Source organism: Sprattus sprattus (genome assembly GCF_963457725.1).
Source record: "Sprattus sprattus genome assembly, chromosome: 17".
Taxonomy (NCBI): Eukaryota; Metazoa; Chordata; class Actinopteri; order Clupeiformes; family Clupeidae; genus Sprattus; species Sprattus sprattus.
This window is the reverse complement of record NC_137915.1, coordinates 17323919-17335821: the sequence shown is the minus strand read 5'-3', so window position 1 is coordinate 17335821 and position 11903 is coordinate 17323919. Positions and strand designations below refer to the sequence as shown.

Here is an 11903-nt window from a genome sequence, read left to right as displayed (position 1 = left end):
TCTATTTAGTATGGAAGCATCTAGATCAATAACAAAGTAGGCTTATAACATTGTCAACAATCCAATTTAAACAAAGCGCATTTTCTTTTTTTATTAACCTACTTCTTGACCAAACATTTCATAAAACCATATTAAGTTAATTTGTGTAAGTGTGGCCGACGTTTTTCAACGGTTCCTTTACAAATGTAATGCGTAGGCCTATGACTTAACATTCAAGGCGTTGGTAGCTGGACAGATTTTGACAGTCTTGCCGCTCCCGACATACCCTCTTATGTCGACGATGCTTCGTCAGGGCGTTTGCAGCAGTCGAGCTGTGGGTTTTACGGCACTGTGTTGCTAGGAGGCTACGAACCGACCGGATGCTGAATGCTAACTTAGGGCTTGCCGTAGGTGTCTGTCGCTCTTCCGTGAGTTGTACTAGTGTGGCGTGTTGTAGTAGATCTCGATACAATGGGAATAGACTAGCTGTGTTGAATGTGCCCATTGACGTCTTATCAAGGTAGTTGAACGATTTGGAGATTTGCATAACTTCTACCTCTAGGTATCAGTCTCATTATAAGCACTGGCGGATCAGCTACATCTAGGCACTGGTGGCTCAGACAGGGTGGAATCATGGCCTCCTCATCACTGAAGAGTTTTTTCATTTGTTTTACTTACGCTGCACTGATTTTTGGAAGCATACTTTGTGACTCTGAATCTGAAGAAGATGAACATGCGAAGCATACATACACAGTAGAAATGTTCAACAATGCAATTCCTACTGCTCCGCACTTTGTCATGTTCTTCGCTCCATGGTAATATTCCCAACTTTCTCACAGTTTGGCACTAGCTAGCTAGTAATGTTGAACAGCCAGTATATCTCTAGTTTATGCAAATATAGATCAAATGGCATATCGGCTTGTAATGTGCATACGATGGTTATTTAGTGTACAAACTGATATTATATAACTCAGCTTTGCTAGCGCACGGCGCTTGGTTCCCGGTTTCTTGCTAAATCTATGGGCAACCCATTTAATTTTACCTTAGCCAAATTAGCTAGCTAACGGTTTTGTAGCTTACAGGCCCTCTCAGTTTTAGAAAGTGTATTCATTGTTAATTACTTGCGTTGCGTGTCCCTAACCTGACGTACCAGCATTGATGATAATTTCTAACTTTTACGTTGTTACTCATTGTTGTGTTCTACAGTTAGCATAGCAGGCTAACTTTAGGATATAATTCTCTGCAGGATGTGAAGTTGAAGCTTACGTGGCAAGCCTTGACGTAACTCGTCAAGCGCCAGAAATTCAATGTTCCCCGCTAGGATTTCTCACTGCCAGGAATTCTCACTGCTAAGATTTCACCCTGATGTGTAAAGGCACCATCTTAACAAAGCTTTTTTTTGTTTTTAATATATATGTTTCCAGGTTGTTAAGGGTAACCTAAGGGCTTAAATGCTGTGTTGGGTTTATTCAGTTGTAATATTATTACTAGCTAACTGACTTTTGGTCAATGTAATATTCATACAAGTTAAATTTACCTGTTGGAACAGATAATATGTTAAATGCAAATGATGTGGCTTCAGGCATGATGTTTTTGCTTCTATTCTTTTTAAAATGGGCAAGAGCTAAGGGTTATCTGCATTGTCCTTTCAGGTGTGGCCACTGTGAAAGGCTTCAGGGCACATGGAACCTGTTAGCAGACAAATACAACAACATGGAGACTCCCCCAGCCTACGTTGTAAAAGTAGACTGCACCAAAGACACCAAATTCTGCTCCAGCGATCACGGCATCCGTGGCTATCCTACGTAAGAAAGCCTACGTAACACACCATCTATGACTGAAGCACTTCACCACAAATGAGCACTCTCCCATTTAAACTACTTAGTTTTGTGCATTTTTTCTCAAGGCACAGTGTGTGTCATAACCATAAGTTATAACAATTTGAAAGCAATGCCCAGAACCATCAATTTAGTTGGTTTGTATGGCTGGAGAATGGAGAGTTACCGGTAATGCTAATGGTTCTGCGTTTTAGAATCCGGGTTTGGGTTTAGACAGCCACTAGGTCCACTATTGGCCCACACAGTGGTGAGAATGATCTGTACTTAAGCTACTTTATTCACTGTGTGAGAACCACCTGCTAGCATTGATTCTGTTGTCAGCCACCTGTCCTTAGGTGCCCCTCACCCTCTGTAATCATGAGCACATTTTAAGGAAGTGAATATTAGCTGGATGCCAGCTGTACACAAGTGTGTTCTGTTTCATCTCCTGTTTGTAACTGAAACATGAAACCAAAACTGAACGCAAATTGGGTCTTGTTAGTGTCAACCAAGTCCATGGCACTATCTGCTGGGATGTCCTAAATACTGTACATGTGACTGTCTCTATAAATTGTAATGTGTGACTAACTGCTGTGACACATTCACTGGCCTTGACTAATAAGCTGACGAACACTAAATAGAAAATGGCAAACGGCTCTCTGCTTTAACTATAACCAGGAAATGTTTAACTAGCAAATACACAGACCCTAAAAGTTCAGCTGACTGAACCGGTTTATATTGTTGACAGAATACCCAAGGTGACTGCATGTTGTAAAAAGGCAACCTGTTTGGCCAAATGCAAAATAACCTGCACAGTTATTCAAATTAAAAAAAATGATTGCAGGCTGAAGCTGTTCAAACCTACCGTAGACCCTGTGAAGTACCAGGGGTCAAGGGACCTGGAGTCACTGGAGTCCTGGATGCTTAAAACACTGGAGGAAGAACCTGCTGTAAGTCATGAGCTCTTAAAAGAAACTAAGAATCAGCTGACTGTGGCATTCGTGTACGTAATCCTCAGTGGAACAGAGCAGGCTGTTTAACTGTCCCTCATCTCATGTACCTGGACTTGTCACAGCAATTAGCTGAAGTTTGCAAAAGCAGTTTGTAAACATTACACCATCAGATGCTGGTTTGCATATTTATCATTTGAATAGCCCAGCCACAATATTTGTCATGTCATGTCCACTTCATGTTTGTCTGAGTTTGCAGTTGTCTAGACTGATAATTGCTAATGATGAGAGCCATTAGTCTAGACTATAAATGATCGTGTGTGTGTGTGTGTGTGTGTGTGTGTGTCTGTCTCTGTGTGTAGGAGCCAGAGAGCGAACCTGAGCCCCCTAAAGTCCCTGAGCCAAAGCAGGGCCTGTATGACCTCACAGCCTCCAACTTCAAGGGCCACATCTCCAAAGGTACGCAGTGAGTGGCAGCGCTGAGACACGTCCTTGTATTGCATAAATCATTAGCTGTGTAATGACACGATGGCGCTTTAAAAAAAAAAAAAAAAAATTAATAGCACTGGAACAACACCTGCTTGTTTATTATTGGTTATTTGTATACGCAAAGTTGGCAGGGTGGATGAGAAAAGAAGCTGTTGACATCATCTAACAGCCGCAAGTGACCAATGGCGTGTTGCATTTGTCAGCACCAAGTGGACTGGAATGAAAATGGAGTATGGCGTTCTTGGGTCCATTTCATTACTCTCTGGCACATAACTAGGCATATGTGGGCAGCAAGTGAAATTGTGGACATAATAATTGTTTCATAGAAATTACAGCCTCTCCAGCCCTGTGCTCTTTTGATCCAGCATGTTTGGTTTTATAAGCAAAATAAACGATTCTTGTTTGGGGGAAAAACAGGCAGGATATGATGGCGTGGCTTTTAAGAGAAATGTTTATGGGTTCCACCTTTTCAAGCGTTGGCACTTGCACCGGTCTGAGGTTGCATAAGCGTTTAAGCTCTATTTAAGTTGGGCCCTCTAAAGTCTGCTCATGCATGGACCAGAGAGTTTTATGCAGTTCATGCAAGTCTGCAGTCTGCTTATGTCCCCCTGTTCTGTCCCCATCTCACTGTGTTTTTGAAGTGCTGTGTTGTACTAATTACTAAAGCATTGCCTAATGCAATCAAGTTCTTATTCCAACTAACTTGAAGTGCAAGTTAAGTTATCATAGGGCAACAGTGGGTGGCATAATCACTTTAACCTGCTGCCCCATAGACTAGCCTTCTTTGGGAAAAGGGAACAAATAAGAACCTTTAGAGTTCTTCTGGTTATGTCACCTGGAACCTATTGGTACATAGTTGTTTTATGGAACCTTTACAGTCCTCTTTGAGGATTTTCTCGGAACATAAGAACCTTTTCAGCACATAATGCTTGATTTCATGTGTTCATGAATTCATGTAGAATGATTTGAATGGATTCTTTGTATTGGATTTGTTCTCTGTAGAAACCTTTTTTACTTTTCAAAGAAATGTCTGGATTGGCAGCATCCAAGTCATGGCTTTAATTTTCCCTGAGGACAACTACAGTTCAAATATACATGTTTGCAACGCTGTCTTGTCATGGGTATATACAAGGTGAATCACAACATCCTCTCTCTGTCCTGCTGTTTCTTTTCCTCTACAGGTGCCCACTTTGTAAAGTTCTTTGCCCCCTGGTGCGGTCATTGCAAAGCATTGGCACCCGTCTGGGAGCAGCTGGGCACCACTTTTGAGCATGAAGACAATGTCAAGATTGGCAAGGTGTGTGAGATTGCGTGCACGCACACACACACGCACACACACACACACACGCACGCGCAAGTTTTGATATCTCACATAGTCTCTAGGCTCTGCCAGCTGTCCTCTGTGCCTATAGAAATGAGAAGGATGTGCCGGTAAACATGTCGTGTATGATTTGTATATAGCCTCTGTGCCTCCCTTAAGAACAGGATAGGCAGGCTGTAAACCTCTGAGTCTGCAGCCTCTTTATGATCCAAGCACCTGTATAAAAGTACCTGTAATTGCAGGAAAGGCCAGCTAGCGACTAGAATATGAAGGTTTTTGTGGCGGTGCCTCCAGGTTTCCATTGTCACACACCACAGAAACACGCGTGCACAGAGACAGAACTAGAACGAGGTCGAGCCAGCGCCTCAGGCGTCACAGGCAGTGTTAAAAGAGTTGGTGCACTACTTGTGCCGTGACTGAATTGAAGGTCAGTCTGGTTTGAAAAGGAGCCGTTGTGTGGTTTGCAGCCGTAATTATGCCATTTAAGTCTTATTGCCCAGAACGCCACTGAGTAACCAGTGTGCATCATCCCCCAACCCAACCCACCTCCTGTAATGACGTGTTGGTTTGCTTGGCAACAGGTGGACTGTACCCAGCACTACGAGGCCTGCTCGGACAACCAGGTGCGCGGCTACCCCACCCTCCTCTTCTTCAAGGACGGCGAGAAGGTAAGCAGCGTGGGCTTTTAAAGAGGACGAGAGGCGGGGGGAAATAAAACGACTGGCGCACTTAGCCCAGCCCTCTCTTTTTAATGAGCTTTTCTGTTGATGTTGGTGCTGAATGCCGGTCTGTCCGAAGAATTAGTCAGCACCGCTGTTGCATGACCCGAAAGAAAAAAAGTGAGAGAGAATGAGAGAGAGTAGGAGGAGAGGGGTGGTGCTCAGCTGAGTTTTGTTGGGCCGACAGGTGGACCAGTACCGGGGCAAGCGGGACCTGGACTCACTGAAGGACTTTGTGGACGGCCAAATCAAAGCCGCAGCAGAGGCTGTCGCTGAGGAAGTGGAGGACAACGAGGTGCCAGTGCCCAGTGAAGAGCCTGAAAAGGAGGAGGTATAAAGACACACACACACACACACACATGCGCGCATACGCATGCAGGCACACACGCATTCAGGCACACACACGCATGCACACTAGAGGACTGCAACCCGACCCGTCGGGTTGGGCCGGGTTCGGACAAATATTAGAAATGTATAAGCGGGCTCGGGTCGGGTTTGACACATCAGCGTTTGAAGTAATGCATTGAACATTCCAAATTTTAAATATCTTAATAAATAGTGAAGCCAACTGTCTGCTTCACATGATGCAAAAGTTCGTTTTTGAGAATAAAAAAAATCACATTTAGGTCCTACATTTTAGGATAACAGCCTTCTTCCCGTGGCGGGAATTTGTTTATGTCCGTGCCAACATGATTACAGGTGGCAAAATGGAATCACGGAGAAAGTTAAAGAGAAACTGTCATCTGGAGAGTTTAAACTGATACTAAACGAAGGGAAATCTACTGTATGGAGATATTTCTGCTTAGTAGACGATGCAGATTCTAATTAGGCTGTTGGATATGTCCAATGTAAGAAGTGTGAAGTTTTAATGAAATATGATTGATGCAACTCTCGTTCTCCACAACAACATGGATTAAACTTCGATGGTTGGATGTAGATAGTTTCAGAACGAACGTCAGCGTGCTAACAGATCTTCAATGGTAAGACTTGTCTGTTGTGCACTGTTAGTGTAGCATAAAACGTGAGTTTTATTAAAGCATAGCGTGTGTAATGTGTAGCTATTTCATTCCGTGTGTTAACCTTTCCTGCTGTCTGTCTCTGATAGTTGGAGATTGCAGGGGAGCAAAATGCTCCACGGCCGAAGTAGATTAGCTACATGTTTTTAACTTCGGGGTTTATTATTCCCTTTCCTTTACGTCTGCTGCTGGTTAGTAAATACAGACAGCAGGAAAGGTTAACAAACGGGATGAAATAGCTACACATTACACGCGCTATTATTATGCTTTAATAAAGCTCACGTTACTCACATACTGGTTAACACTGTTATAGCACATAAATGTTTGTCGCTACATCCAAACTTTGTCCTTGTACGTGCTCATCTTAAAGGAGCCGCACCATTTTACTAAACGTTCTTGCAATGTGATTTAAATATGCTTATTGGCCTTATTGGCCTTATAGTGCGGTTGTTCGTTTAACAGCGCTTGTTTGTGAGAGAGAGAGCATTTAACTGTTTATTGAGTTTAATAAAGCCAGGATATTCATAAAAGACGTACGTCAATGCGACATTAGTAGGCTACTATGAACAGTTGAGAAATGAATTCCGTCAGGCTCGGTTCGGATTCGAAAAAAATAATCTTAATGGCTGTCGGTCTCGGTCCGGGCTCGGTTACTATTCTGTCGGACCGGGCCGGGCTCGGACAGAAAAAAACGGCCCGAGCCACGCTCTAATGCACACACACGCATGCACACGTAAGTACACCTACATACAGGCACACAAACACGCATGTGTGAGGATGTACAGTGGGACCAGTGATCACCGAGGGAAGAGAGAGAGCGAGCGAGAGAGAGAGAGAGAGAGAGAGAGAGTGTGTGTGTGTGTGTGTGTGTGTGTGTGTGTGTGTGTGTGTGTGTGTGTGTGTGTGTGTGTGTGTGTGTGGTGAGCCCTGAGCAATAGTGTCGCTAACTCCATGTGCTGTTATTCCTAAGATACTGCAATGCCACTTTTATAAAAAAAAAAAAAGAGAGAAGCGCCTCTGCAGAAGCCTGGCCAGTAAATGAGCTCTTAGCGGATGTCTGAGTTGCCTGACATTGCCATCCGCCTACAGGCTGCAGTACAACTCTTCAAAATCTGCTTTCTTTCTTTCTTTCTGTCTTTGCTCTCTACCCCTGTACCAGCGCTAAGTCAAGTAGCAATTATGGGCAAGCCAGCTATTTCCTCCTGCTGATGTGAATACGCTCAAGATGCTTTGGGGTTGAGTGCTGACGTAATGGCGTCTGGCCTTAACCCTTTGTGAAGTCGTGGCGTTTCATTAAGCGGGGAGGCTGGGGATGTTGGGCTTGGCCTGGGAGCAGGGGGAAACCCCACCAGCTCTGCTCTCGAGGGGAACTTCTCCTGAGAGTGGGTGTGCACTTCAAAAAAGCAGTTTGGGGTGGATATAGAATGCTTGTCATTTCTAGCCAAAACCCCTAAGCACATGGGTCACATAAAGAGGGCAGTAAAGAAAATAAAGTATTAACCATAGGATACATATTCATTTGGTGCTTGTATGTATTGTGCCGTTGTAGGCTTATTGAAATGTTGGAAGTCGTCATGTTTTTCCCTGTTTCTTCCACAGTCTAAAGTGGTGATTTTCACCGAGAGCAACTTTGACGAGATTGCCGCAAAAGGCCTCACTTTCATCAAGTTTTATGCACCATGGTAAGCATAAAGCATATCATCTTAATGAGTTTGATTTTACTTGTGTGTGAATCCTCATATGTAGGGTATGCATTCATCGTTTGTCTCCATTGCCCTCTTGTACTGATGTTTATGTTCACGCCTGTGTTATGTGTTATATGTAAAATCTAACAATGCAGCAGTCATAACAAGCCCTGACCTGTCTAACTGCTTAAAACCCTGACCTGTCTAACTGCTTTAAGCCCTTATAAGGCTGCAGGTGTCTGACTTCTTTAGTCAAGTCCCCTTGCTGTATGTTCCGTTGACAGGAAGCATCCATTTGGTTTTCACTGTTTGCAATCGTCTCTGGGCTTTTCCTCTGCCCTGTGCTTAGATGAGACACACACACACACACACACACACACTAACTGACCCGTGCGTGTCTGTATGCTCTTTAGGTGTGGTCACTGTAAGAACCTGGCCCCAGCATGGGAGGATCTGTCCCAGAAGGAATTCCCCGGCCTCACCGACGTGAAGATCGGCAAGGTGGACTGCACAGTGGAGAGGACGCTCTGCAATCGCTACTCCGTGAGTAGCAGTCTCAAAGCCTTCTGTCACATTTGATGTACATGGGGCCTTTTAGCAAGCGTTTCATTCTTGGGAGTGTACAGTCCTCCTGCTAGATATTTACCCACCTGCAGGATTTAGCTGTTACCCTTATGTAACAAAGGGAGTTACTCTGGTTGATTGCCATGGCAACAGGAGCTTTTAACAGGAAACCTTTGTGCCATCACATTACATATGAACAGATATCTATGTACCCTAGCTGCAGAAAATGGTGTGTGGGCAGACAGGTATGATTTGAGCACCTTACAAGACCTGAGGTTATATCTTTGCACCCGCCATCTTTGCGCTCGCCATCTCAAGCTCTGCAGGAAAGCAGAGGCACCCTGCATTTCTGCCGGTGAGGCTTGGTATTGATAGACCCCATCACCGTGCTTTACAGAAGGAGCAGGAGTAGCAGCACTGATGGCCGAGTTCCATCCAGAGAAAAGACCCTGTAGTCGCTAATCCCATCAGTGGCTGCTCTGGGCCCATGAGTGTTAGGTTCATGGAAAGCAAATGCCCTCTTCTGTCCTGTCCTGTCCATAACACACACATGGATACCAGGAGGAGAATTCCCAACAGCTTGTTTGCCTGAGGGCCGGATTGGGCATTTTAATCCAGCACTAGATGTGGGCCAGAGCTGTTCCAGAGTTGGCAGCTTATCAGCTTGACCCTGAAAGAAGTGCTGTCATGAGGCCAGGAATGCAAGTTGTGCCCTTTGAGACGGTTACTGGGATTGTTTTACCATAAAACCTGCGTGTTTGTCAGCGATGGAATGCTGTACCTGCCTCCGTTACTCGTTCGCTCACTCACCACCCCCCTTCTCTTTTCCCATTGACACTCCTTGTGCCCCGTGATCTCTTGAATGTGAGATGGTCACGTGGCCACATCCTCTTCTAGAAAAAAATCTAGAACTAGAAAGATTCTTCCCATAAGCCCTGAATGAGGGGGGGGGGGGGGGGGGGGGTGTATATACTTGAGTTGTCCCATCTGTCTTTGTAGTATCCTTTTGAATATCAGTCCTGTAATCAATAAAAAAGATGCGTACGTGTCTATTGAGTTGGAATGGAGACGTTTTTTTTTAGGGAAGTCTTACCATTATCGCAGCCTAAGCAGGGGAGATTTTAGTGCCCGTTACTGATAGTGCTAGATGTTCTTCACAGAGGAAGTTTTAACCGAGTAACCTTTGACCCCTACAGGTGCGCGGCTACCCCACGCTGCTGATGTTCCGTGCAGGGCAGCAGGGGGAGGAGCATAATGGAGGAAGGGACCTCGAGTCGCTGCACAGCTTTGTGATGAAGCAGGCCAGGGACGAGCTGTGAGTGGTGCCAACGGACGGCACCAATCTATTCACACACACGCACACACACACACACACACACACATTTACACACTCACAAAAGCTGGCTTTTCTTTTGTATAGCTGCTCCCCCCCTGTAGGAGTAGCTACACCAATGGACTGCTTTTTTTTATACCCCTTACTATGTCACAGCCTTGTGCGGCTTACTCCGTTCTGTTAGTTTGTTCAATGAAATATGAATGTACAGATTTTTTGTCACAGCTCGGTTCCAGTGTTGGAACGTTGAAGTTGATCATGTAGTGAAATTATACACGTGATAGACAACCACTCTGCCAGCAGACACACATTATCGTAATTTTTTTTTTTTGTACTTTGTTTTTGTTTTTTAAACTATGATGAACCGTGGATGGCAGTCTTCAGTGCCTTCCTTCAAAGAACACCATTCACAGCCTGAATTTGACACTGTGATGTCTGATTCACCCAGTGGCCATCAATGAAAGATCCAGTTGATGTTTTAAAAACAATCACGCTGACCAATAATCATCAAGCATCCAAAGTTACTGTAGGGGGAGAGTCTAGGAGTCTTTGCTGAGGTTAAGTATCAATGGTACGCTCACCTTCGCCAGTCATGGCATCATTAACTAAAACTAAACTCAGGGAAAGACGCCCGCTCTCACCTCCTGAGTCTACTGCACTCTTGCGCATTCGCTATCAGGTCCTGTCTCATTCGCACGCTACTTCATCTCCTGCTTTTGTTTGGTTTTGTTTTTCTTTTAAAGCGAATAGTTTACATGTCAAGATGTTATGTTTGCTTTGCTTCATTTTTGTTCAGTACTCTGTAATGTTACGGCTGATTCTTTTTTTTTTTTTTTGGGGGGGGTAACGTGTACAGCAAACAGTATGCAAGGGAAACCAGCTCTGATCTGCTGAAAGTGTTAGCTTGCACTGTGATGAAACGAGCTAGAAGAGCACACATATCACGCCTGCCTCATTCTGGCTACTTGGGTCCAGAAACGCTCACATTATGAGCTTCCTTTCTGTTTGCTGCATCTCTGTGGACCTTTCAGATGTTTGCCGGGTTTTGTCCCTCCTATTTTCTTGTCCTGACCAACGTCATATACACGGTGTAAGTGTGCATTGCATAGTGGCTTTGTATGAGTCAGAGCCCCATAGCGGAGCTGTGTATGTCAGGATGACCAGATGCACTATTGCACCACCCAAGCCTGAACAACCTCACCCTTTGTTTCTGCACCCTCTGATCCAGTACAAAATCACAGCATTTAGTGAAAGGATGGCCTTTTAAATTCTACAAAATACTGTAGTACTTTACCTCAGGATAGCAGTTCTATAAATTGTACAGAGATGTATAAAAGTTAATTAAAGAATGGGGTTGCTCTGGCGTGAGGTTAAAGCAGGTGAAGCTCACACTACATAGAATTCATTAAATTTGGTTATTGTCATTTTCAAATGCTGTGCCGGCCTTTTTCATTCATGGATGCTATTCACCTAATCCTTTCTCTTGTCTCTGGTTTCTTTGAGAGGGCCCAGTGTTCTATACTCCCCCCAACTGCTTTTATATATTTTAATGCTGAAAACTGAACATGTTTATACACAGATCATTAAGCCCAAAACTAATCGTTACAAGAGGGTGAGTGTGAATGAGACGAGTTTTCAGACTGTACTTGTGTTTAGTGAATATGTGTGGTCCTATCTAGTCTCCGGGTTTAAACGCAGCAAGAGTTTCAAACCTCTCAAACAATTTATTTTTGGTTTGTTTGTTAGTTTGTTTTAATTCGCTGCACTTAGTAAGAGATTAACACTCAACATGCAGAGGGAATGAAGGGAAACAGGAAGCATGAAGAGGACAAACCACTCGCTCGAAGTAAAAAGTCTTTATGGATAGCACATGTTCTAGGCAGACTCCAGTGACAGAAAAGCAGTATTTTCTCCTCGCAAGAATGTGGGATGTAAATTAACTGCCCGTGATGATTTTTTCTTTCTTTTTGTACAAAAAAAAAAATGAAAACTGATGGAAAGTTGTAACAAGAACATTTCATAATAAAAAG

The 11903-nt window shown here is 44.0% G+C and overlaps 1 protein-coding gene across 1 annotated transcript; it reads left to right on the top strand.

Annotated features, from left to right (window-relative positions):
• The first annotated feature begins 404 nt into the window (after positions 1-404).
• Positions 405-11866, top strand: txndc5 (thioredoxin domain containing 5). Its single transcript, XM_080854809.1, has 10 exons — positions 405-794; positions 1632-1784; positions 2641-2746; positions 3109-3205; positions 4417-4532; positions 5138-5224; positions 5463-5606; positions 7891-7973; positions 8390-8519; positions 9737-11866. Exons 1-10 carry the CDS (start codon positions 613-615, stop codon positions 9857-9859), a joined length of 1221 nt encoding a protein of 406 aa, XP_080710935.1. The 5' UTR covers positions 405-612; the 3' UTR covers positions 9860-11866.
• Positions 11867-11903: the final 37 nt, after the last annotated feature.

Excerpts from the sequence above, each read along its gene's own strand:
- txndc5 (XM_080854809.1), top strand. The coding sequence starts at position 613 with ATGGCCTCCTCATCACTGAAGAGTTTTTTCATTTGTTTTACTTACGCT. Across the intron at positions 1,785-2,640 it reads GGCATCCGTGGCTATCCTAC|GCTGAAGCTGTTCAAACCTA; the intron begins GTAAGAAAGCCT and ends AAATGATTGCAG. Across the intron at positions 7,974-8,389 it reads ATCAAGTTTTATGCACCATG|GTGTGGTCACTGTAAGAACC; the intron begins GTAAGCATAAAG and ends TATGCTCTTTAG.